This window comes from Lytechinus variegatus, chromosome 1 (genome assembly GCF_018143015.1).
Source record: "Lytechinus variegatus isolate NC3 chromosome 1, Lvar_3.0, whole genome shotgun sequence".
Lineage (NCBI taxonomy): Eukaryota > Metazoa > Echinodermata > Echinoidea > Temnopleuroida > Toxopneustidae > Lytechinus > Lytechinus variegatus.
Genome location: NC_054740.1, coordinates 73,323,630 through 73,346,719, shown reverse-complemented (window position 1 = coordinate 73,346,719; position 23,090 = coordinate 73,323,630). Strand labels below are relative to the sequence as shown.

At 36.0% G+C, this 23,090-nt stretch overlaps 1 protein-coding gene across 2 annotated transcripts in view; it reads right to left on the bottom strand.

Moving 5' to 3' along the window:
• The window catches only part of LOC121422408, a 35,762-nt gene extending 20,521 nt beyond the window's left edge, over positions 1-15,241 (bottom strand). Inside the window, exons 1-2 of one of the 2 annotated variants that reach the window (XM_041617425.1) lie at positions 15,138-15,241; positions 733-1,025 (exon numbers count right to left, since the gene is read on the bottom strand). In XM_041617425.1, coding sequence (XP_041473359.1) covers positions 733-973 — 241 coding nt within the window. In that variant the 5' untranslated portion in view covers positions 974-1,025; positions 15,138-15,241. The remainder of the gene's footprint in view (positions 1-732; positions 1,026-15,137) is intronic. The other variant, XM_041617437.1, reaches the window with a different exon arrangement.
• Positions 15,242-23,090: the final 7,849 nt, after the last annotated feature.

Here is a 23,090-nt window from a genome sequence, read left to right as displayed (position 1 = left end):
TAAAATGTGTCGGCTTGCCTAATGGCAGATATAACTTGCCTATAAAAATGGCACAAACTTTTATGATTCTTGCGGAGTTGCCACGGATACACTGTACGGCTTGCCACAGAATTATAGAGCGGTCATGAACCGAAACACTATGAGGCATAATTATATTGCAGTATGAAAATTACAAAGTCATAACTTGACAATATTAATAAATAATAAAGATGGCGATGAATAAAAGACACTTCTATACTTAATTTCACCAAAACACTTCCTAGTCAGTATGCTAATAAGGGGACTGATGATGTCATCCACTCTCTATTTCTTTTGTATTGTATCATATGGAATATTCTAATTTCTCCTTATTCTTCTGTGAACAAAGTTTTCTTCCTCCCTGGACATGTGGAATTACCATAGTTTAAATATTTATGGTTCAGTCATGTTGGTCCTTATTCTCAAATCTGTAAAAATTGAAATATTGTATAATCCAATTCCAAATGATTAAAAACAAAAGAAATACATGTAGAGAGTGAGGGACAACATCAACTATCTAATTTGCATGCCACTGATGAGTCGTGCATATTACTGTTTGTGAAATATAAGCGACTTTTAAATGTCATTCTTTCTTAGTTTACATTCGGTTTAGATGAAATTTTCCACGTTACTCTTCTTAGATTTTTCTCGATTGATCATAGAAAACAACATTTTTCTGGGGTGGACTTGATCGTTAAACATCATTAAACTTACCAATTGTTGTTGTATTTGCACTTGTAATCTCGCTACTACTCGACTTATTGCTTACAAGAACAGCTATGACAATGATGATCACTATGATAAGAACGATTCCAGCTGCGATTAAGAGTCTCTTTGCCGTACAAACTGAGGATGCTCCCCTGTTTTTGCCACTTGGCTTGACAGTCACCTGACCATCTTCTCCAATAGGTGCTGTCACCTGTGCATAGGCACCACGACCTCCTTGTCCATCCATTCTTCTACTGCCGATACTTTTCTACTACCGTATCAAAGAGACCTCAAATCACCTGAAAGGGAGAGAAAAAAAAAGAATAAACATATTTGGTTGAACATGAAAGCTGATCTGTGTGGGTCTACAGTAATACTGTGGCAAACTCATCTCAGTTGAGATTTCCTCTTGGGAAACATCGTCCTTTAAAATCAGGTTACATGTGGACACATGAAGCTCTTGTATTTTTATAAGAACATACAACAAAATGTTGAACTTTATTTTTGAATTAGTAATCAACAATTACCTGCCCAGTCTCTGCCTTTACATGGAAATTAAAGCTAGATCAGGGCTAAAAAAATCATTATATGTCACAGCAGTCAAATGCAGGGACCATAGTGATATTGAGAAATTAAAAAAAAAAACATGACCAAGTGTCAGTTCTCAAAAATGAGCAAAATTAAAAGCAATATCAGTGCTTTTAGATTCCCAATGGAAATGAGTGGAAATTCAATGAACTTTTCATAAAAATAACAAACATTCCTAAATGCCAACATTTTATTTTTCTTCTCAGTAAAATTTCATACAGGTTTGTACATGTAAAAGAGAAGAAAGAAATTAAACCAAGTCAAAAATTTCAACTTGACGATTTGAGGGGAAAAGCATGAAAAGATCAGCACTACATGTATTTGATACACAACAGTATGCAGAAATGTCTATTTCCGACTGTACAGTATAAAGCCTTTTCACAATTGTATGAGCAGTACTGGTCATTTGAGATAAATCATGAAGGTGGTTTTCATATTCACTGACATACAATGTACTGGTAGCTAGGCATTTGTGATGTGATGATTATTCATAGAAAGTATTTCTTTTGAAATGTTCTTATATCAAATCCAAGCTGGCAAGCTGAAGAGAACTAACAAAGTCTTCATAATCACTGGTATTTAATAGCACAACAATAATGCAATGTCCAAAATTGTGAAAAGTGAAAAATATTGACATTTTCTAAACTGTACATTTATTTTTCAATGATTTTGACCTGGTACATGTATTACCTAATTCAGAATAGTTGCAATTCTATCACGTGTGACGGTATTGAGAAACGGGCCCCAGCCTACAATGCCTTCCATTCTTAGAATTTAATTGCTTTGCCAGACATGTATATGCAACTTCTTCATTTGAAAATGTTAGCACTCATCCAAATGAAAAATCGCACAAATCATTTGAGAAAAAATTAATCATGAGCTATAAACCTTGAACTGACTTTATTGCAGTCTCCCTTCTCACTCTATTAAGAGTTAAACATGGTTAAAGCTGCCCCAAGTCTGCATGGTGTCAAAACTCCAATGTCTGCGCATACTGCACGATTCTTCAAAAGATACATGTACATGTATGCTGTGACCACAAACTGAAGTCATGCAATAGCAATAACTCAGAAAATAATTGACTCAAAAATCAAAATGGTGCCAAAAAATAATTTCATGGCGAAACAAATATTACTGCAGCCTTTTCTCATCAAAATCCCCAAATTGTGTGTATGAAAGTAAATGGAAGTGCAGACAGAGTGCACAATTTATTTATTTTTTATTTTTTGTTGATTTGATTATATACATGTAACTGGCCATGGGCATGCCATTGCCATGGTCATAGACTAACCCCTCCCCCCCCCCAAAAAAAAAATAATAAATCGTACAGAGATCTAGCAGTGGGCCTATTCTACTTCTCTAAATTTTATGTATTTTTGGCACACTTACATTACTCAGTCATAAAAAAATTAACAAACATTATGAACTTAAGTTTTTATGTTAATAAAAGAATTTCATTGATGTTTAATAATACGGTAATATTACTTGTCTTACTAGTCATAGTGTGCAGACAATGCTCCCCAAGCATAGAAATAGTGCACGAGTCCGATCTAATTCCAATTTTCAATTATCACAAAGAAAGTTTGCTATAATATTAAGGAATCTGCTCATTAAATACACACTCCTGTCATGCCTGTGATGTTAGAAATGTTCTACCCACCAATTTATCTTCCGTGCAACTCACAGAATTTTAAAAAAAGGAATAACTGTCATTTCAGGCGATTTATTTCACAATTTCTGACATGTTACATTGTACTATAATCCCCACTCACTGGCTGTACCTCATGCATATTGCATCCGCATGTGAGGTTTTGAAATCAGCAGCAAATTATTGATACATGTGAGGAACTTCATGTTGGCTCTAAATCACCAATTTTGAGACTTACATGTATAGAAGCATGGAAAAGTAAAACTTTGTCTAAAGTGAATATTAGTTTTAATTGTTTTTAAAGATCGTGATGTTGCATGAATTTTATACTCCCCCCCCATATAATCCCACGTTTGTCACTTGAAATATCAGATCGAGTACAGGTCTCGAAGTTCGGGTACGTGGAGCATAGTGTAGCGGCAGTGAAGTGGAGTGTAGCCTGCACGAACTTCGCACGAGGTACCTTTATGTTAACTCTTCAAAATGGGAACCACCTATAAAGAAAATTCTACTGAGTTATATGCTGGTTCCCATTATCACAAGTAGATAAAGATCTGAGATTTATTTCGTCAGAGAATCATCACTGACAAAAAATCTAATGTCTTTATATCTACTCTTAAAAATGGGAACCAGCTATGGAAAATCCTCCTGAATTGTACTGGTTCCCATTTTCATGAGATTAAGGCAGTTTACTAGAAAAAATTATCCCGTTTGAATCATCACTGATGAATTTTAGCAATCTGTCTTCTACTCGCTGAAATGGGAACCAGCGTGTACAACTATGGAGAATTTTCCATGCGGGTTAATTTTAGCGAGTAGATTAAATTAATACTCTACTCATTGATTGATTGAAATGGGAAAAAGTGTGTACAACTCTATGGGGAGTTTTCCATGCTGGTACCCATTTTAGTGAGTAGAGAAAAAACAGTGACGAAATCAATCCCAGGGCTCGAATTAAGAATTTAAAGGGGCAAGGCCATTTTTTAAAAGGGCACTTAAGGGAAAGGGCAGGCAGTTTTCACTTTATGGGACATCCAAGGCCACCAAAAAAGGGCATCAATAATAAATGCACTTTTCAATGGGGCACATGCACTGGATTACCGCAGGGCACCAAGGCCACAGCAAAAAAGGGCAGTTATTTTGGCCTTAAGTCTACAAATATTTGAAAGGGCATCAAGGCCATTTCTGAGGGCATCTAAGGCCATGGCCTTGGATTAATTCGAGCCCTGCAATCCTTCTGATCAGTTCTTTGATTTGAAATTGAACAGGATTAGATTTATTTAGAATTAGCGCGCCAGCTAGCAGATGCGGTGATGCAAGGGCTTGAAGCAGTGAGTTGAGATAGGTAGGTCATGTCTAGCCCAAAAGCTTCAGTCTCTGTATTTTGGTTGTTCTGCTGAACTACGTTGGCTCCACTCACCAATACAAAGACTGATGAGCTTGGAGGCCCGTACGTACAGCCAACGTATAAATGAACTAACGTTTTATAGATCGCGATTTAAAACTGTTTTTAAGCAAAATTTACAGTTTCATGGTTTCCATCATCGGTTAAATATAAATAATTGCGTACCTTGGACCGGAGTTATTGATAAAAATCCTCTGGATGATCGAGAAATCTTTCATCTAAGACATTTTCACCTGAGCTGAGCTGACAGTTTTTCTTGCAAGTTGCCATCTTGAATGACGGCATCGTTATAAACTTTTTAATGTCTCGATATATCGAATGTCGTCTGCTACATGTGATCATAGCGGTTTAGCTCGCATGTGGAGCAGATCACATAATAATCAATATTGATATGACATCCGTAAATTGTCGATGCACTCTCCATTCGTTTGTAATTTTGGCTGCTATTTTGGGAGTGATTCTGGTGTCCAAGTCGCAAGAAAACATCGGTAAAGTACCATTTTCATACCTTTTGATATAGCCATAGACCTATTTCTTTGACATTTATTCAGAATTGATTATAAATTATAAATTGATATCTTGTATGTTGTAGTTGATAAATCCTTAAGTCTTTAAGAATACAAATTCAATCTAAAAAAAGCACATCGAAGTCTGGACAGTTAATCAACAAAAGGGAGGACTGATAACACATGCGAGCTCACAATAACAACACGCTACCGTCGGTGAATTGGGATGATATTTTCTTAGTAAAATGTCAGAAATTGTTGAATACATGATGTAGGCCTAGGCCTAAAATCCCCAGAAATGACGGTTATTCCTGTCTACAGTAGAGGCACTGGTCCGAAAATTGGGATTGTCCCAGAAAACAAGGATATCCTCATAAACCAAGACAAATCATGTCTTGATAAATTGAGACTGTCCTTGTTTATGGGGACGTTTTTTTTTCACTTCCCCCTACGGGACATGACAAAGACAGCAATTACGGAAATTGAGAGTGCTAAAAATAGATTCAGTGACCTCAATTCCCCCCAGTTCACCATCTATTTTTCATGACTTACCGTCTTCCAATAATCTTGTTATGAAACCTGATATGTTTACATTGACTAGCACACTTCATTGGTGTCGGCACTTGACAGGTGAATGAACTTTCCTAGATTTCTTGTGTGAAGGAATCCTTATAAACTGAGACAGTCCCTGTAAACTGGGACAATCCCAATTTTCTGACCAGCGCCTCTATTGGTCTAGGAGTAGCTACGCCACTCTAGGCGACACCGCAATACTTACCCGTGTTAAGAAACTGAGACTCCACTCACGCGCATTTGGGCAGCCCTAGCTTAGAACTAAGCTTTCTTTCCGTAAAAAATCTTTATTCTTATGATTCAATAAATGTTAATGAATATATAATTACTCTTAAATCGGTACTCACCGGTTCTTTTCTTGAATTTTCTGCCAAATTCCCACGCTTCTGGCTTCAATTCTGCGATGGATTCTGTTGCCATAGACAGCTACACATGCAACTCTATTTATAAATGGAGCGCCCCTTACGAGAGTTGTTAATGCCGCGGATAAATTGTTAGGCATTTTGGCCTGTGGTCAAGGCGTTCTTTTGTTCTATTTTTTTTATAGGTATGAGATCGAAATCACAGCGACTATTCACACTGTTCCATAATGATTCCGAAAGGAGGTGCAGCACCCCCCCCACATGGGCGCAAATCCCAGGGGACACTTCCCCTAACCCAAAATAGTAGGGGCACATTATCAAATGTCCCCCTACTATTTTTGTTCTTTTATATATGATGGAAAGAAATAGGCCTACATCATTTAAATCGAAGTAAAACATGTATTTTGGACGAGACGACCTTCTTTTGGGGGTGATAAACCTTCCTTTTTTTTTTTTTGTTAGTTTTTTTTTTTTTTTGCCTGTTTTCCAGCCCCTGGTCCCCTACCTTAGATTTCCACCCTTGCCTCCCACTACTCTTGATATTGTTTGCGAATCTGTTTTGTAAATTAAAGGGGAATTTCACCCTGATAAAAAGATGATGAAAATATGAGAAAAATCATTTCAAAATATCGATGAAGGTGTTATTTGACAAAAAATGGAGTTGATAGAATTTAGAATGCTTGATTTATTGTGACGTCTATAACGAGCAGTTGCTCTATCCTAAATATAAAATGCCCAAATTTCCCATTTTTAATGGTCCGTAACGACCCACTTTTTTCTTTTTGATAACAAGTATGAATTGATATAGGCCTACTAAAATGTACCATAAAAATCATTATCATGTATTTCTTGACATTTCATTTACTTTTTTACCATAATAATAGCTGCTTGCAAAGGCCTACGCCGTCACAAAAAAACCCGGGGGGCGGGGGGGGGGGGCACTTACATTGACGAGTGGATACCATGCGCGACCAAAAAAAAACGTAAAAAGGATGTCCTTTTCACGATAGGGCACGTTACCTACGTAACGTGATAAGGGTGTCAAAAACACAAAAATAACGAAAAAAGGGTATCTATTAATTCGCTAGGAAAAACCGTCGTGTTTAGGGTCTAATTTGCGGGATGATAAAACAAAATCAAAATGTTTTATAAAGGATGTCCTTTTTGCTCCAACACTTCGTGTTTAGAGTCCGATTTGCGCGAGGTGTAGAAGGTGGGGTCGTACTAAACCAAATAAGGTAAAGCCGACGACCGAAGGACCCGTAACAATAAAACATTCCTGTACTTGTTTAGGGGTTCATTTCAGGGAATATTTGCCAAGAGTATCGTTTTGTTCCAATACTTGTTAAGGGTAGGGTTTCACACGCCAATACTTGTTAAGGGGTGCATTTTCAGAATATGGAAATTACGTGTTTAGGGTGCTTTTCGAGACCCCATGGTCGCGCATGGTATCCACTCGTGAATGGAAGTGGCCCCCCCCCCCCGGGCAAAAAAAATCTTACCTTTGAAAAAGATTGGTGGGAGATGGATTTTCCTCGAACGCATACCAATTTTTTTTCTGCTATTTTCATAATAAACTTTAAATGAATTCAACTTTGCACTACTTAATTTTTTCAAAGACAAAATAACAAAATTACATCTCGTCATCATCATCATCACCACTATCATTAGCATCACCATCATCATCACCACAACCGTCACCACAACCATCATCATCACCAAGATAATTTTCATCATCGTCATTGCCATCATCATCTTTTTTTTTCTTTTTTTTTCCCCATCCCTTCTTCTTTTTTTTTTCTTCTAATATTCCTCCTTTTTTTAGAGCGGCACACCGTCATGCTCCCTCACTGATTATCCGCCTCTATATGCTTGGTGTTGTATAAATTGGCGGATACCTGAATGAAATACTGAAGAGAAAATAAGGAAAGGGAAAAAGTAAGAAGAAAAAGAAGATGAGGAGAAGAAAAAAAGAAAGCCAAACAAATGAAACAAAACAATGTCAAAATTTCGTAATAAAGTCTTCTACATGTACGTCAGTTTAATAATGATGTTTTCATTGAAATGAGAACAAAAAAAGAATTGAAACCACAGGCGGCGGAAGCGGGGACGTTCCCCCCTAAATTTGTTGTTGACCTTTTTTTTTTTGCTTGTCAATTTATTTTCCTACGTCCCCCCTAAAATGTTTGGGTTGAGAGCCTTTTTTTTGCTTGTCAAAATTTTTTAGGTTGTCCCCTCCTAAAATTTGGGGCTTCCGCCGCCAATGATTGAAACAGGACTACATTATAATATAGTGTAAAGAAATAGAGGGAAGCTCCGAGACAATAAAAAGGTTGAAAAAGAAAAAAATGTGAAAACACAAAGCTCTCACAACATGAGCATAATAACAAATAATAACAAATAAGCGAGGACAAGTAGCTGAGGGACCCCCCCCCCCAACTCTCTCTCTCTAGTTATCTATCTATCTATCCGACTCGATTATATAAGAGAAGAATTTACTAATCAAAATATTATGAGCAAAGAGCACGAGCTGATATTTTTTATGAATATTCAAAACTGATAGAGAGACGCAATCGAATTATTCGATTGCGACAAAATTGATGATCTGAGAATTTATTGTTTTTAGGAATTCATTAAAAGCATAAAGTTGATCAGCATTAAAATATGGCAGGCGCAACGCATGAGCTAAAGCTTTATAGGCATACACCGATAAAAAATTTTAAGTATTTTTGGTAATCATGAAAAAAATTGATATTTCATGAAAGAAAGCTCAAATCCCGAGGAGGAATATTCTTATGAATTGACTTTAAAAAAAACTGTGGTAAGCCCCATTTAATATTTGATTATAAGTCGAATAAAACAGTAAAAGCTGACAAACGTTCGCGTGATATTTGGCAACCTCCCCCCAAAAAAAAAAAATAAATAAATAAATAAAAAATAAAAAAAAGTTTTTAACTATAATAATGATCGAAGGTAATTTTGTCTCGCGTAGAACTGGACAAATGAAAAAAATGAAGGTAATTTTGACCCACGTAAAATTTGGCGAGCCCCCCCCCAAAAAAAAAGGAAAAAGGTTTTAACAAGCAAAAAAAGGCTAAAAAGGAGAAAGAAGAGACAAGAATAATTATGAACGAAATATCCCCATTACAAATAATGCTGTGATCATCATAAGGGAGGGGTCGCATAACTAGTATGAACAACGTATTTAATTCCAAAATATTTACTACAAATCTCAATAGGGGGATCGGGCAGAAATGCTCACCCCCACCCCCCCCCCCCCCCCCCCCCGATCCGCCACTGATTCCAATCAATAATGACATTTATCTGCAATACTGATACTTTGGAATCAAGATACTGAAGATTGATACGCTTTACATAAATTATGAACGTCTGACAAAAAGATAATCTACCGATCACCTGACCGATCAGCTGACCAGTTCGCGTATCACTTCGGAGTTGATCACTCGTCGCAGCTGTGTGGAACGCTCACCGAAAATCAACAAAAAGGGCCTCAAATGTAAGTTTAATGATAATATATTTTAATTTGAACTACTTAATTAATACTTTTAATGTCTCCCCAACAAATGAAAGTCATATCACGTAACTCCAATTTGTATTAAGGCGTACATTTACCAAAGTCTTGGGTTGGAAATCAGAACAGCATTGTCTAACCCATATTTTTGGGTAATGTCGCCTATGAGGTCCATACATGTTAATGTTTGGACCTCATTGGTACTAGGAGTGAGCTACGCCATGTCATGCATGTCTTGTAAAATTTTTAAGTGGAAATTAGGAACTGGTTCCCAATTTTGCGATAATGCTTTTGGTCTACATCACTCACACAAGCATGCCCAGTATACTAACCTCGCAATACGTGTGAGTGTTGTAGGCCTAAAAGTAAAACTCAACACAGAATTGTGATTTCCCTGTTGCATATGTACGCATCGCACGCACCGGTATACAGCAGCGCCGCTGGCTCCCACGCTCCACTCATCCTACGGTACCGTATATCGACCAGAACTCGAACACCTGGCTCAACTGCCAGCGGCTGCGTCAGTGCGCCTTTTATTGCCAGCGCAAACGCGTATCGGAGAATGTGAATACGCAACGGGGCTACTGCGGGTAGGCCACGATCGTACCTTCGCACTCATGTGCGATAAGCATCAAAAACGATAATTAAACTTGGCAAAACTAGTCATTTTACTTCACAATTGAGTAGCAGTTGATATTATTCGCGATTTTGTAAGGGGTGCCCGTAATCAGTATTTTTACGGAAATTTCACATTTTTTAATAAAATTGGAAGAAGTTGAACAAATAATATACAATATTCCGAAAGTGCTTCTTACGTCGACTCGGTGTTCGTCAGGGCATCTCGTAATTACGAATAATTTTCGTTTCAGAAGGGGAAAAAGATGACACCAACATGAAAGTTTTTTCTTGCCAGAACTCGAACACCCCGATTTAATTGCATTTCAACACGTAATTAATTAATGGCAGACTAGTCTTTATCAAGCATTTATTATGATCTCTTTTCTTTTGATATCAATTTGTTTTCTTTTATTTTTTGACCAAATTTTTTTCTCTTGTGTGTTAATTTGCCCATTATAATACACATATTTATATTTCATTATTTATTTACTTTTTTGGGGGGAGTGACAAATACTAAGGACTAGATAGACGGGCTGTACGTGGACTTGGATTTTTGTTTCAATTTAGCACATGCTTTGAGGCATGGGCGGGAATTCTAGGGGGTACGTGTCCCCCAAATCCCTCCTACTATTTGTGGTATTTTTATTATGATGGAGAAAATACACCATTCACAATCGTTTTTTTTTTTTAAATGACCTTACATTTTGGGGACCCCCCTTTTTTTTTACTTGTCAATTTTTTCTGTTAAAATAACCTTACATTTTGGGTGATAACTTTTTTTTGCCTTTTTTCATATTTTGGGTGATAACCTTTTTTTTTGGGGGGGGGGGGGCTAAAAGACCTTACATTTTGGGTGTGTTAACTTTTTTTTGCTTGTCATTGTGTTTTACATGACCTTTCATTATATTTGGGGTGATAACCTTTTTTTTGGGGGGGGGGGGGGCTAAGAAGACCTTACATATTGGGTGATAACTTTTTTTTTTTGCTTGTCTTTCTTTTATGATCTTACATTTTATTTCGGGCGATTTATTTATTTTTTTTTTTTGGGGGGGGGGCTAAAAGACCTTACATTTTGGGTGATTAACTTTTCCTTGCGTGTCATTTTTTTACATGACCTTTCATTATATTTTGGGTGATAACCTTTTTTTTTTGGGGGGGGGGCTAAAAAGACCTTACATTTTGGGTGATTAACTTTTTTTTGCTTGTCATTTTTTTACATGACCTTTCATTATATATTGGGTGATAACCTTTTTTTTGGGGGGGGGGGGCTAAAAAGACCTTAGATTTTGGGTGATTAACTTTTTTTTTGCTTGTCATTTTTTTTACATGACCTTTCATTATATTTTGGGTGATAACCTTTTTTTTGGGGGGGGGCTAAAAAGACCTTACATATTGGGTGATAACTTTTTTTTGCTTGTCTTTCTTTATAATCTTACATTTTATTTCGGGTGATTTATTTATTTTTTTTGGGGGGGTGGTATTATTATTTTTTTTTGGGGGGGCTAAAAAGATGCACCTTATATTTTGGGTGATAGTTTTTTTTTTTCGGGGGGGGGGGTCAGGTCCCCGGCTACCTTTTGCATTGGCGGCGGAAGCCAAAAAATTAGGGGGGCCTACCTGAACTTTTGTGATGGACACATGTAATAAAAATTGACAAGCAAAAAAAGGTCATCAACCTAAATTTTAGGGGGGTCGGACAAGAGACATTTTAAGGGGGTTCACCAGAATTTAGGGGGACGCAGGAAACAAAATTGACAAGCAAAAAAAAAAAGTTATCAACTAAAAATTCCTCCCATCCCCCCGCCTATGACCTTTGGGGACAGATGGAAGGGTTTCCTTTTATTATAATTTTCAGCCGTTTCCTTTTATTTATTTCTGTATACATCGGGTGATTTTTTCCTTCATATAAAGTTCCTTTTCGTCAGATTACCCCTGGTTTTCATTTTTAATATTTATTTATTGGGCAATTCTCTCTAAATGCCAATGATTTATTGTCAGGTTGATATTAAATTATTTTGATACAATATCTAATTTTGGTCATTATATATAAAAAAAAACACCCCTATATGACCCTTGAGACATTGACTATGATTGACATTATAATGTCATCCACATATTGCTATTATTGTCATCATTATCATTGTGACATTACTTTTGTCATTACTATATGTATTAAAATTATAATCATTATCTCGAAACATTCTTACCTTTTTTCTGTGGTGGTATGGCCAGGACCGAATCCATTTTTTTTTTCCTTTCTCTACATTCTAGGCTGGGTATTTTGCTCACTGTGGGCATGCAGGCTTTGAATAGTATTTATCCAGGTTTGTATGCAATGGCAGCACAAGATTTTGACTAGGAGGCAAGTGCATGGGGGGGTGGCAAAGACATATTAGGGGCCAAGTTTGGCAAAAGCACATTACAATTAACTAAACACTTTTTTCCAGGTTTATTTATTAGGGGACAACTGGGGAATGCTCCATAATGCAACCCCCCCCCCCCCCCCCCTTGCCATGGACAATGCCCTATTTTGATGGAATGAAGATTTAATATTAATTATTTCTCAAAATTACAGGACTAATAACTCAACTAATACATGTAACCCTTTAAGCTCCTTTTCTTAGTTCCTTTCTTCCTCATTTTATTCCTTTATTCTATCAGGGGTAATTATTATTTTCACAGTCACGACTGTAAAAATAATAATTATGATAATGATTTTCTCTCTTTTCTCTCCTATACTATAGAAGTGGATTTATTGTCATATTTACAAGAAGATCTGTAGGCCTACCAAGTCCTTCAAGATGTCTTCTGTGGATAGGCTATATCCTAGCCATCAATGTTCTCTGTGGTTATGCATAAACTTTGAAATGTAAAAAAAGGTTACTGTTATGGAAAGTTTATTTGTTTTTAATGAACACAGTTTCACAGTAATCATGATTCATAATGATTATAACTGATTGAAAGATGAACACAAAAGATTTTGAATTGAAGAAGACTACATCATTTATATCATTGTGTTTGTAATTGCATAGTATATAGGCCATACAATTATTGATTTTTCTAATCCATAAATGATTGGTCTCAAAATAAATGTGTTTCATATATGATTACAGCAATTCATCGTTGTAGAAATTATATTTTTGCTTAATAAATATATGTATAAGATACAGAATGGATCAAGAATAAAAATAAGGGCTGCAGTGATCAAGGAAAACAAAGTCTTCTGAAATGATGCATGACAGGGAATAATTTTCCTGGTATCGCATCGCAATTTTCTCCACATTTTTTTATAGACTGCTACGAATAAATTCTTTCGTATAGCATATCTTTACATATAGGACTGTACATTACTTAGTTGAGAGCTAAATTATGACCAAAATGCTATTCGAATATGTAAAGCAAAATTATTCCTTGCATGATATAACAATTACTTTTATTTGGTTGTCTCATCTTTCTCTCTTAAAAAATATGATTGACAGTCTAAGATCACTTAAAACATTTTAAAATCTCATTTTGGGACATGATAAATGTCTTTGTGTTATTATATTTTAATTAATGCACATAAGCACTTTATTCAAGTTGATGAAACCAATTGAAATTGCTTTATGAATATTTTTTATGATTTTTTATTTATAATTCATTTATTCATTTTTATCTTTTTCTTTATTTATTTAATTTGATTAAACAAATAAAAATTGGTTATGATCTTTTTCAATTTTTTGTATTTATTTATTCATTTTTTCAATTTACTATTACATGTATTTCTTATTTTGTATTTAGTTATTGTATTAACTGTATAATTTCTGTTATGTTTTTGGAAATAAAGGAATCGATAATAAGGCAAGAGTGATATATATGTATCATCAGTAATTTATGTTTTATTATGCAATCGGAATTGAGCGCCCATGCAGAGTGTGCTAAGGTAAGTGGGAAACTTCTCTTTCGCACTTCTTTAGATGAACCAAGAAACCTGCAATAAAACACAGAAATCAAGTACCGGTAAGTGATATATGGAAATCAATGAATCAATAATGTTAAATCTCAATGTGAACCCCCCCCCCCCCCCCGAAATACTCCTACTTGCCTCAATAAAAGTAGTGAGACAACTGACATGCATTGTGGTTATACCTTCCAAAATATATCCCCCACATGAATTTCTCAAGGAAATAAGTTCACATACTGGCAGAGAAAAATTATACCACTGCGATAATAAGTGATTTTAAATAATTAAGTAATAATAGCACAAATTAGGCCCATACATAAAAGAAGATGCCAATGATGCTGATGATATTGTTAACATTGATAAAAGTAAATATTATTTTAATAATGACAATAAATCTAAAAATAATATCATAAATCATTAACAATATTAATAATTTGACTAGTCATAGAAGAATAGTAATTGAGAGTAATACATAGAAAAAGCTATTGCACATAAATGAATCCTTTCTGATTTTTTTTAAATAAAGAAATTATAAAATCTATAAGCACAAAACTCAAAATAAAAGTAAGTGATATCATGGATATGACTGAAATTATTCTAAAATTGAAATATAAGTTAAATGTAGCAGGAACTAATTCAAACAATGAAATTCATGAAAATTTATTATTTAAATGAATAGAACCTATGATTTAATGTATAAATAGTTGAAGAAACTAAAAAAATAACTACATAAAAATAGATAAAAAGGTGTATTAAGTCAATAAACACTAAATTCATAAAAAACAATCATTTAATTATCACAGAGCGAGGGGGACATGATCGCGCGATCATCAACACGCAAAATGTACTGCGCCATCTGGTGTTCGAATTCTGGCATGTAGTGTACGAATTCTGGCAGGCACGAAGCCTTCGGCGATCGTCGCGCTCCCCGAAACTTTCCCGATGAAATCCCAATCGAACGGCACCTACGGAAAGCTTAGAATTTCGGCTACACCGCAAGCCCAAGAATGTAAGCCAGAAATGCCGTAAATATATTTTATGCAACCTTTACTGAAAAGGTGTTCGAGTTCTGGCGGTTATACGGTACTGACTGTGTCTGTCACAGTCAAACTTAAAAAGAGCAAAACTTAAAGAGAACGGTCCTCTTACTAACAAAAATGACAAACGCGTTGTCAAATTAGCAAGTTGGGAGGTATATATTTTTACAATCAATTTCAACTTGACTTTGCTGCTCACCTGGTTTTGGCTTTGATATTGAAGCTGAAGGCGGTGTCCTCCCTCTCTGCATCTGTGAGTATGTCTTTACCTCTCTGTATGTAGTCGCCGCGACGCGCGCGCGGCTCGAATTAGTCTACATACCGTAACCAAGTTAAGCAGAAGAGGTGAAACCACTGTTTCCTATCATCTGAAGTCTTGAGGATTTTCCTTTTGATATTCCCTCTTTGGATGCACATTGACACCTACATTGTATTTTCCAACATTTGCAATGAAATACTTTTCCATTAAATTCAGATACCACCCCCCCCCCTGAATCCCTTACTCATATTGACCATTTTTGTAGACTATCGCCTTCGAGCGGTGCTGTTTATTGGGGAATCCCCTGTTTCGATTCGTGTTGGTTTCATCATTAGTGGGGTATGGTGTGTCATCCCGTAGGACTAGCGTGCCAAAATTGATTTTTTGGTTGTTTTGGCTTCAATAGGGTCCCCTTAGACCAAAAACGATGGGTTCAAATTTACAGACCCCTCCTTCCCTTTGTGGGGGTCCTTGTTGGCGCCATATTGGCCTGCACGAAGCCCAATAGGATAATCCATTGTTTTCAACCTTATTTCTCACCAGGGGCGTAGATAGCGGGTGGGGGGGATGGGGGGATGCATCCCCCCCCAGAATTTTAGGTGGGGGGATGGTGTGTACAATCATCCCCCCCAGGTTTCTGTGGGGGAAGAAGCAAAACTATACAGTCATAAAGCAATGAATGCTAGTTAAAATCAATCAATAATAATAGCAGTAATAATCATAACGTACAGCAATGACAAACATGATCAAAATTTGACTTTTATTCAGTCAATCATCTTATATGCATTTACAACTTGCAAGTTTTAAGTAATAACAACTGTCTTGCGTCGTCATATACATTTAAGGATCGTTACTCAGAGTTTCACCAAGTACATTTCCTTATAATAATTATGTATTTGCAAAGGAGATACTACCTATACACATACACTGACCCTTTTCCCTGCTGGCCATGTCCTCGACCCCTACTTTGCAAAGGAAAGGTGAAAATTTTCAGTCTCTAAGGAGCGAATTAGTAAATGAATGATTTTGGAATGAAAGTGCAAATTTTGGATGGCCTCAGTGATATCCGAGGTTTTTTTCACTCAATATTCACTCTTTCATATATTCACTCCTTAAAGAGTGAACTAATTTTTTTCAGAGTACTTTGCGCTTTTCAAAGAAGGTAGAATCATCCAATATATAGACATGCCTTAATTCACGAAGGCAGATTGAATCAATCCATGGATAAGATTAATTTATGGTCTAAGATCACAGAACAAGCCTAACTCGACCCTCAGCGTCTTCATTGTCAGACCTTTGACAAAAAACATAATCATCTCGCGCATTTACGCGATAAAAATTATCTATACAGTTTACTTCCGACAACCCGGTGAGGTTTATTTCATTGCCATAATTAATTCAATCAAGCCTTTGTAATCATGGTAATTTTAAACAGAGTGTGCTTATCATTTTAGTGTCCGCATATCTGCACGTGGAAAAGAAATATAATGTTGAGCTTTTTTATTTTACCCCTATTACTATAATTGTAATTGATATTTTTTTAGTTATTTGGCTGTTTATTTGTTTATTCCTTTAGTTGTTGATTCATTCGTTTGATCATTAACAATATCGCTACTTTTAAAAGAGTATACTACTATACTAGTAAAATAAGGAATACTAGTTATTCTAGATCATGTTTAGCAGGACTGTCATGACCAAGATGATAACTAGACATCCGACAAATGACATTTCTCTTATGATCATCTTTACTCATTGTCATTAATCAAACAAAAAATTACTGCCATGAAAAATGTGCAAGGAAGTTTGTTTATTACTGGATGCCCTATATATATATATATATATATATATATATATATAATATATATATATAGGGCATCCAGTAATAAACAAACTTCCTTGCACATTTTATATATATATATGTATATATAAATATATATATGTATATATAAATATTATATATATATATATATATATATATATATATATATATATAATATATATATATGACTTGCACATATATATATGACCCAGCTAGGGATCATCCCCCCCCCCCAGGTCTAAGGACCTGTCTACGCCACTGTTTCTCACTTTTCCTCGCCAATTTTATTTTTAAGTTGTCTGAGGTGTACAAGAATTAATATTTGATGATGTTGTGATGTCAATATACTTTCACTTTTACCATACGGGGGGCGGATTTTGCGAAAAATGCCCCAAAATTGTAAAATATCACCCCAAAAATATAATTTTCCCCCTTTTGGCATTGGAATTAGGACAAAAAGATTACAAAATAAAGTTTATATGTCTTGTTGTACAGTCCAATAACAGAGGAATACATCACATGTAATTTATATGATTATTCTTGGTAAATTAATGTAAAAGCCACCCCCATTTCAGGATTTTATGCAGTGAAAACCTAACTACAACACTAGAGGGCGCCATAACTTATCATGATGATATTAGTGTGGTACGGTATATCATGACACAGCTCCTGCAGGATTTTTGTGCCAAAATTGTTTTTTTTTTATTAGTCACTTGGGTCCAATCGATCAGGAAATGATAGGGTTCTAATTTTCCCCACCCTCACCCACTGCATGAGGGGGTCACCTCTATCAAGACCCACTAAAATCAAGATTATTAGTAATTTTGCGCCCGGTTAAAAAATGAATGGTATTTTATCATCCCTAGACAGTTAGAATGCCTATCTGAAGGTTTCAAGTTAGACGAGCATCCTACCAACCATATCCCCTACTCCCCCCCCCCCCTCCCCCACTGACTGTCATACAACTTTCACCATTCGGCCACTCGTTCTAGAGTACAATTTACGATTAAAGGACTTCAATTCGAATTGTCAATTATATACTTCTCGGCTAATTTCCAATTACTGATAGACAGAAAGAAACACATAAAATATATTTTTAGCCCCCCCACACACACACGCACACATGGCATGCAAATAATCATTATTGAAATAACATGTGGTGTTTAGAGAACTTCCGAACTTACATTGTTTTTCAACAGTTTTTAGTACTAATTGATCTGAGGAATAATGTACTAAAAATCTACCAAAATCTGCATCAGGGAAAGTGGTTATTTTCAAGATAGTATCCAAGATGGCCACCATTCACTTAAAATTAATGAATACGACTCACTCATTATCCACCCTAGAATCCTAATTAGTTTCAAACTCCATGGTCTAGGAGTTAAAATAATTTGTTGACACAGGATAGAGTGAATTATGACCCCAGGATACCTAGCTGGAAAATATAAGATGGCATCAAAAAAGGCTACCGTGTGCTAAAAATCCGCAATTTGGTTTTGATTCAATGATTTTAAGGGTGAAGTAGTAAAATTGGAAAAAGTTACAAGGACAGTGAGTGGTCTGGTGGGTCCAAAAATCCATGATGGCTTCAAAAAAATTATTCTGAAATGGCTGCTAAACTTAAAGCAGACATAGCTGATTTCATATCGTCCATGGAAATGTGATTTCGATGTTTAATTTTAAACCACTGGTTTGGGTCAAGTAATATATAAGGACAAGTTACAAGGACAGTCAGTGGTCTGGTATGTCCAAAAATCAAAGATGAATTCCAAAAAATGATCTTAAAATGGCTGCTGATACTTAAAGCGGACATAGTTCATTTCATATCGGCCTGGGAGATATCAGGTGGGTGTTTCATAAAGCTGTTCGTAAGATTACATGTAGAACGACTTTAAGAACGACTGGTGATCCTTTCTTTTGGTAAATGGTATACATCATAGGCGATGGTTTACCGCGTAAGAAAGGATAACCAGTCGTTCTTAAAGTCACTCTTAACTTACGAACAGCTTTATGAAACGGCCCCCAGTTTGGTGTCTAAACCAATGGTTTCAAGGGTCAAATAAGACATTTGGATAAGTATAAAAGGGCTGTCAGTGGTCTGGTATGTCAAGAAATGCGATATGGCCTCCAAAATGCAGGGTCTAAATTGACTGTGGTTCTTAAAAGTAGACATAGTTCATTAGAAATGCACATTTTGGATTTGATTTTGGTGTCTACACTAGAGTTTAAAGAATAAAGTATTGTTTCAAGTTGAAAGAACAGTCGGATGTCAAGTTTATCAAAAATCCAAGATTGCTTAAATGACTGCTATAACATGTACTTAAAAGTGGATATAGAACATTAAACATACACCTGGGGATATTATTTTGGTGTCTACACTAGTATTTCAAGAGTTGAAATTAAAAATATTTATTAAGGACTGGCTACAATGACTATGCAGTTATCAATTTTGCCTTAAAATCCAAGTTGGCTTTAAAAATGGGTTCCAAAATGACTATTGTTACTTAAAAGTGGAGAAATTATTCAAACAATACAAAACCTGTGAAAAAATATTAAATGTATACACTTAAATGTATTGGATAAGTTATCATATTGATTCATGAGTTTGTAATAGCACCCATTTTTAAGTAACATCATTCACTTTAGACTCAGATTTCTTCACGCCATCTTGGATTTAACGGCATATACCAATGAATGTCCTTGTTATGATAATATTAATAATATAGGTATATTTACCTAGGGAAGCCACTTCAGTACTAAAAACTGTTCTCCCAGCGGGCCTTGCCATTATTATTACCTCTGCCTTAGATGGGCTGCCTAGCGCTCTAGCATTCAAGGAATTTCTTCCCGCATTCAGGGAATTTCTTCCTACCGGGTACCTATTTACCTCACCTGGGTTGAGTGCAGCACAATGTTGATGAATTTCTTGCAGAATGAAACTATGCCATGGCTGGGATTCGAACCCATGACCCTTTCAAAGTCAAAAGACCAATCCACTAGGCCATAACACTCGAACGGTTGTAACTAATTTTCAGACATTAAAAATCATAGTTTAGACATCAAACCATATTCTTGATGGATATTACATGTCCACTTGTAAATAACAGTGGCTATTTTATATTCTATTGTTTAACATACTCGACCAACGACTCTCCCTGTAACTTATTCTAACATGTCTAATGTATTATTAGACTCACTTTTCCATGGTAGTCACACACATTCATATTCCCGGATATTGAACAAACTGTATTGGTTTTTCAAGCAGCAACAGCAATTTCAAACCCCATTTTTGGAAGCCATCTTGGATATTTTAACATACCGGACCACCGACTGTCCCGGTATGTTGAGTCCAAGATGGCCTCCAAAAGTTGAATAAATAAGAAAAGGAAACGGTATTCTTGTCCCAATTTTGATCGTTGAAACCATGGTGTAGACACCAATTCCATCTATCTCAGGTATATAAAATGTGCTATGTCCATTTAAAGTATCAACAGCCATTTTAAACTCCATTTTTGGAAGCCATCTTGGATTTCTGGGTCCTTGCAACTTTTCCCGATATACTTCTTCAGCCTTAAAAATCTTTGAATAGAAACCAAATAAAGGACATTTAACAAAAAAAAAGAATCCAGGATTTTTTTATTTTAGCCTAAGGCAGCTATTCCCCCCCCCCCCGGGGGGGGGGGGGGTAGAATCAAACAAATTAGATGCCCATACTATGAATCGGCATTGGAAATAATTGCTCTTGAAATGTGTCAGCTTTCAAATTTATTGATAAAATTACAGTGCCTAGAATTTGATTTTTTTAGGGAAGTGCTTATCATAAGTTATGGCGCCCTCTAGTGTTGTAGTAAGGTTTTCACTGCATAAAATCCTGAAATGGGGATGATTTTTACATCAATTGACCAAAAATAATGATATATATTACAGGTGATATATTCCTCTGTTTTTGGATTGTATAAAGAGACATATTCATTTCATTTTGTAATCCTTTTGTCCTAATTTTAGTGCCAAAAAGGGGAAAAATAGTATTTTGGGGGCAATATTTTACAATTTTGGGGCATTTTTCGTAAAGTCCGCCCCCATATGGTAAAATTTAAAAAACATTGACATCACAACATCATCAAATATTCATTCTCATACACCTCAGACAACTTAAAAATATAATTGGTGAAGAAAAGTGAGAAATAAGGTTGAAAACAATGGATTATCCTATTGGGCTTTGTACAGGCCAATATGGCGCCAAAAATGACCCCCCACAAAGGGAAGGAGGGGTCTGAAAATTTGAACCCCATCGTTTTTGGCCTAAGGGGACCCTATTGAAGCCAAAACAACCAAAAAATCAATTTTGGCACGCTAGTCCTACGGGAGCTGTATCAGTGACATACCGTACCACACTAATATTACAAACCATTAAGAAATAGTGAATAATTTGATTTTAGACATATTTATTATGTATGTGTAAAAATTTAAGAGAAAAGAATGTATATCAAATCATTGAGAACAAATTTAATTGATTTAGAATTCATTGATGACAGTTTTACTTCATTTTTGTTAAGAATTGTCAAATGTATGTGTTGATCACAATATACGTTCAAATCAAACTTGGTAATTATGGGTGATTTGATTTGATATCGCTTTTTAATTTATGCTCATGAATATTATATTGTACTATGTTCAATTTTGTTTTATGAGAGAAGAGAATAAAAGATTACAAAAGAAATAGGTCCATGGTTTCATCATCACAACGGGCGGGTGTCTTCCCAGTTCAAAGTTCGTCTTTATGCATGGAAATTTGTTTCGTGACAAACCCTGGGAACAAACCCCGGGAACAAACCGACCCCTTCGCCGCCCCGGCCCCCCTGGATTCGAATATGAAATCACATGATAAATTCCAAGTGAACATCTTTGACCAAATCCTGGCAGTCAAATGTATTGCTGTACACATGCCTGACCAAATTATTTCCAAACACCCCCCCTAAACGAGTTTTTCTCTGTGTGCAAAGTTTTTCGCTGGCTATATTCACATATTTTGGCCTAGAACAAGCTGTCGCCAGTATATGACCCCTCAAGTTTTGTCTCGGGCCTGAGACCCCGAGCACTTTTCAGAAACGAGGAGGGAAAAACCCCCAGGAAAAGGCTTTGGAAAAAAAACATACCTTAAATACGTTTGAACCCGCGATTGACCATTGACCAGTCTTTCAAAACCATTAAAAAAAAATCGGTGTCTTTTTATACCCTTAACGAGTGCGCGCGCGGCCCGCGTCCAAAACTAAAAAAAAAAACAACTTTAAACGGATGTGTTCAGCAATATATCTGACTGTCCCCCCCCCCCCCCCCCCCCCGTTCAGTAACGTTAGGGTTACTCCCACACGATCAGGCGCGCCGGAAGCACGTTTCCGTTTTACACCCTGGCGAAGGCATTTTCCGGAAAAGTAGCCAAAAAGCGACTAGTGAAGAGTCTACGTCTTCGTTTGTTTACATTATCAGCTGGGCGCGCGATCCAAAGTCTTCGAAGTTATCCGCAGAACATACCGTACTTGTAAATGCAACTGAGCTTATACTTTCCAGGTTCAATACGAATGTTGCCTTGATCATTTGCCTTGCCGATTTGCTGATGTCTGTCTTTCTCTCTATCTGTCTATATATCTATCTCTCAAATTCTATCTGTACCTATCTATGTAACTGCAGTATCTATCTATCTAATAATCTTCTCTGTCTCTCTCATTCTTTATCTAACATCTATCTATCTCAAATTCTATATCTCTCTCTATCTATCCATCCATCTGTCTGTCTTTCTCTATTTCTCTCTCTATGTAACTACAGTATCTATCTGTTAATTTGTCGCTCTTCTCTCTCATTCTTGATCTATCTGACATCTATCTATCTCTCAAATTCTCTATCTCTCTATCCATCTATCTACCCATCTGTCTGTCTTTCTCTATTTTAACTAGAGTATCTATCTATCTGTTAATTTGTTAATAATCTTCTCTGTCTCTCTCATTCTTTAATTATCTTTTTAATATCTCTCTCTCTCTCTCTATCTATCTATATATCCATCTGTCTGTCTTTCTCTT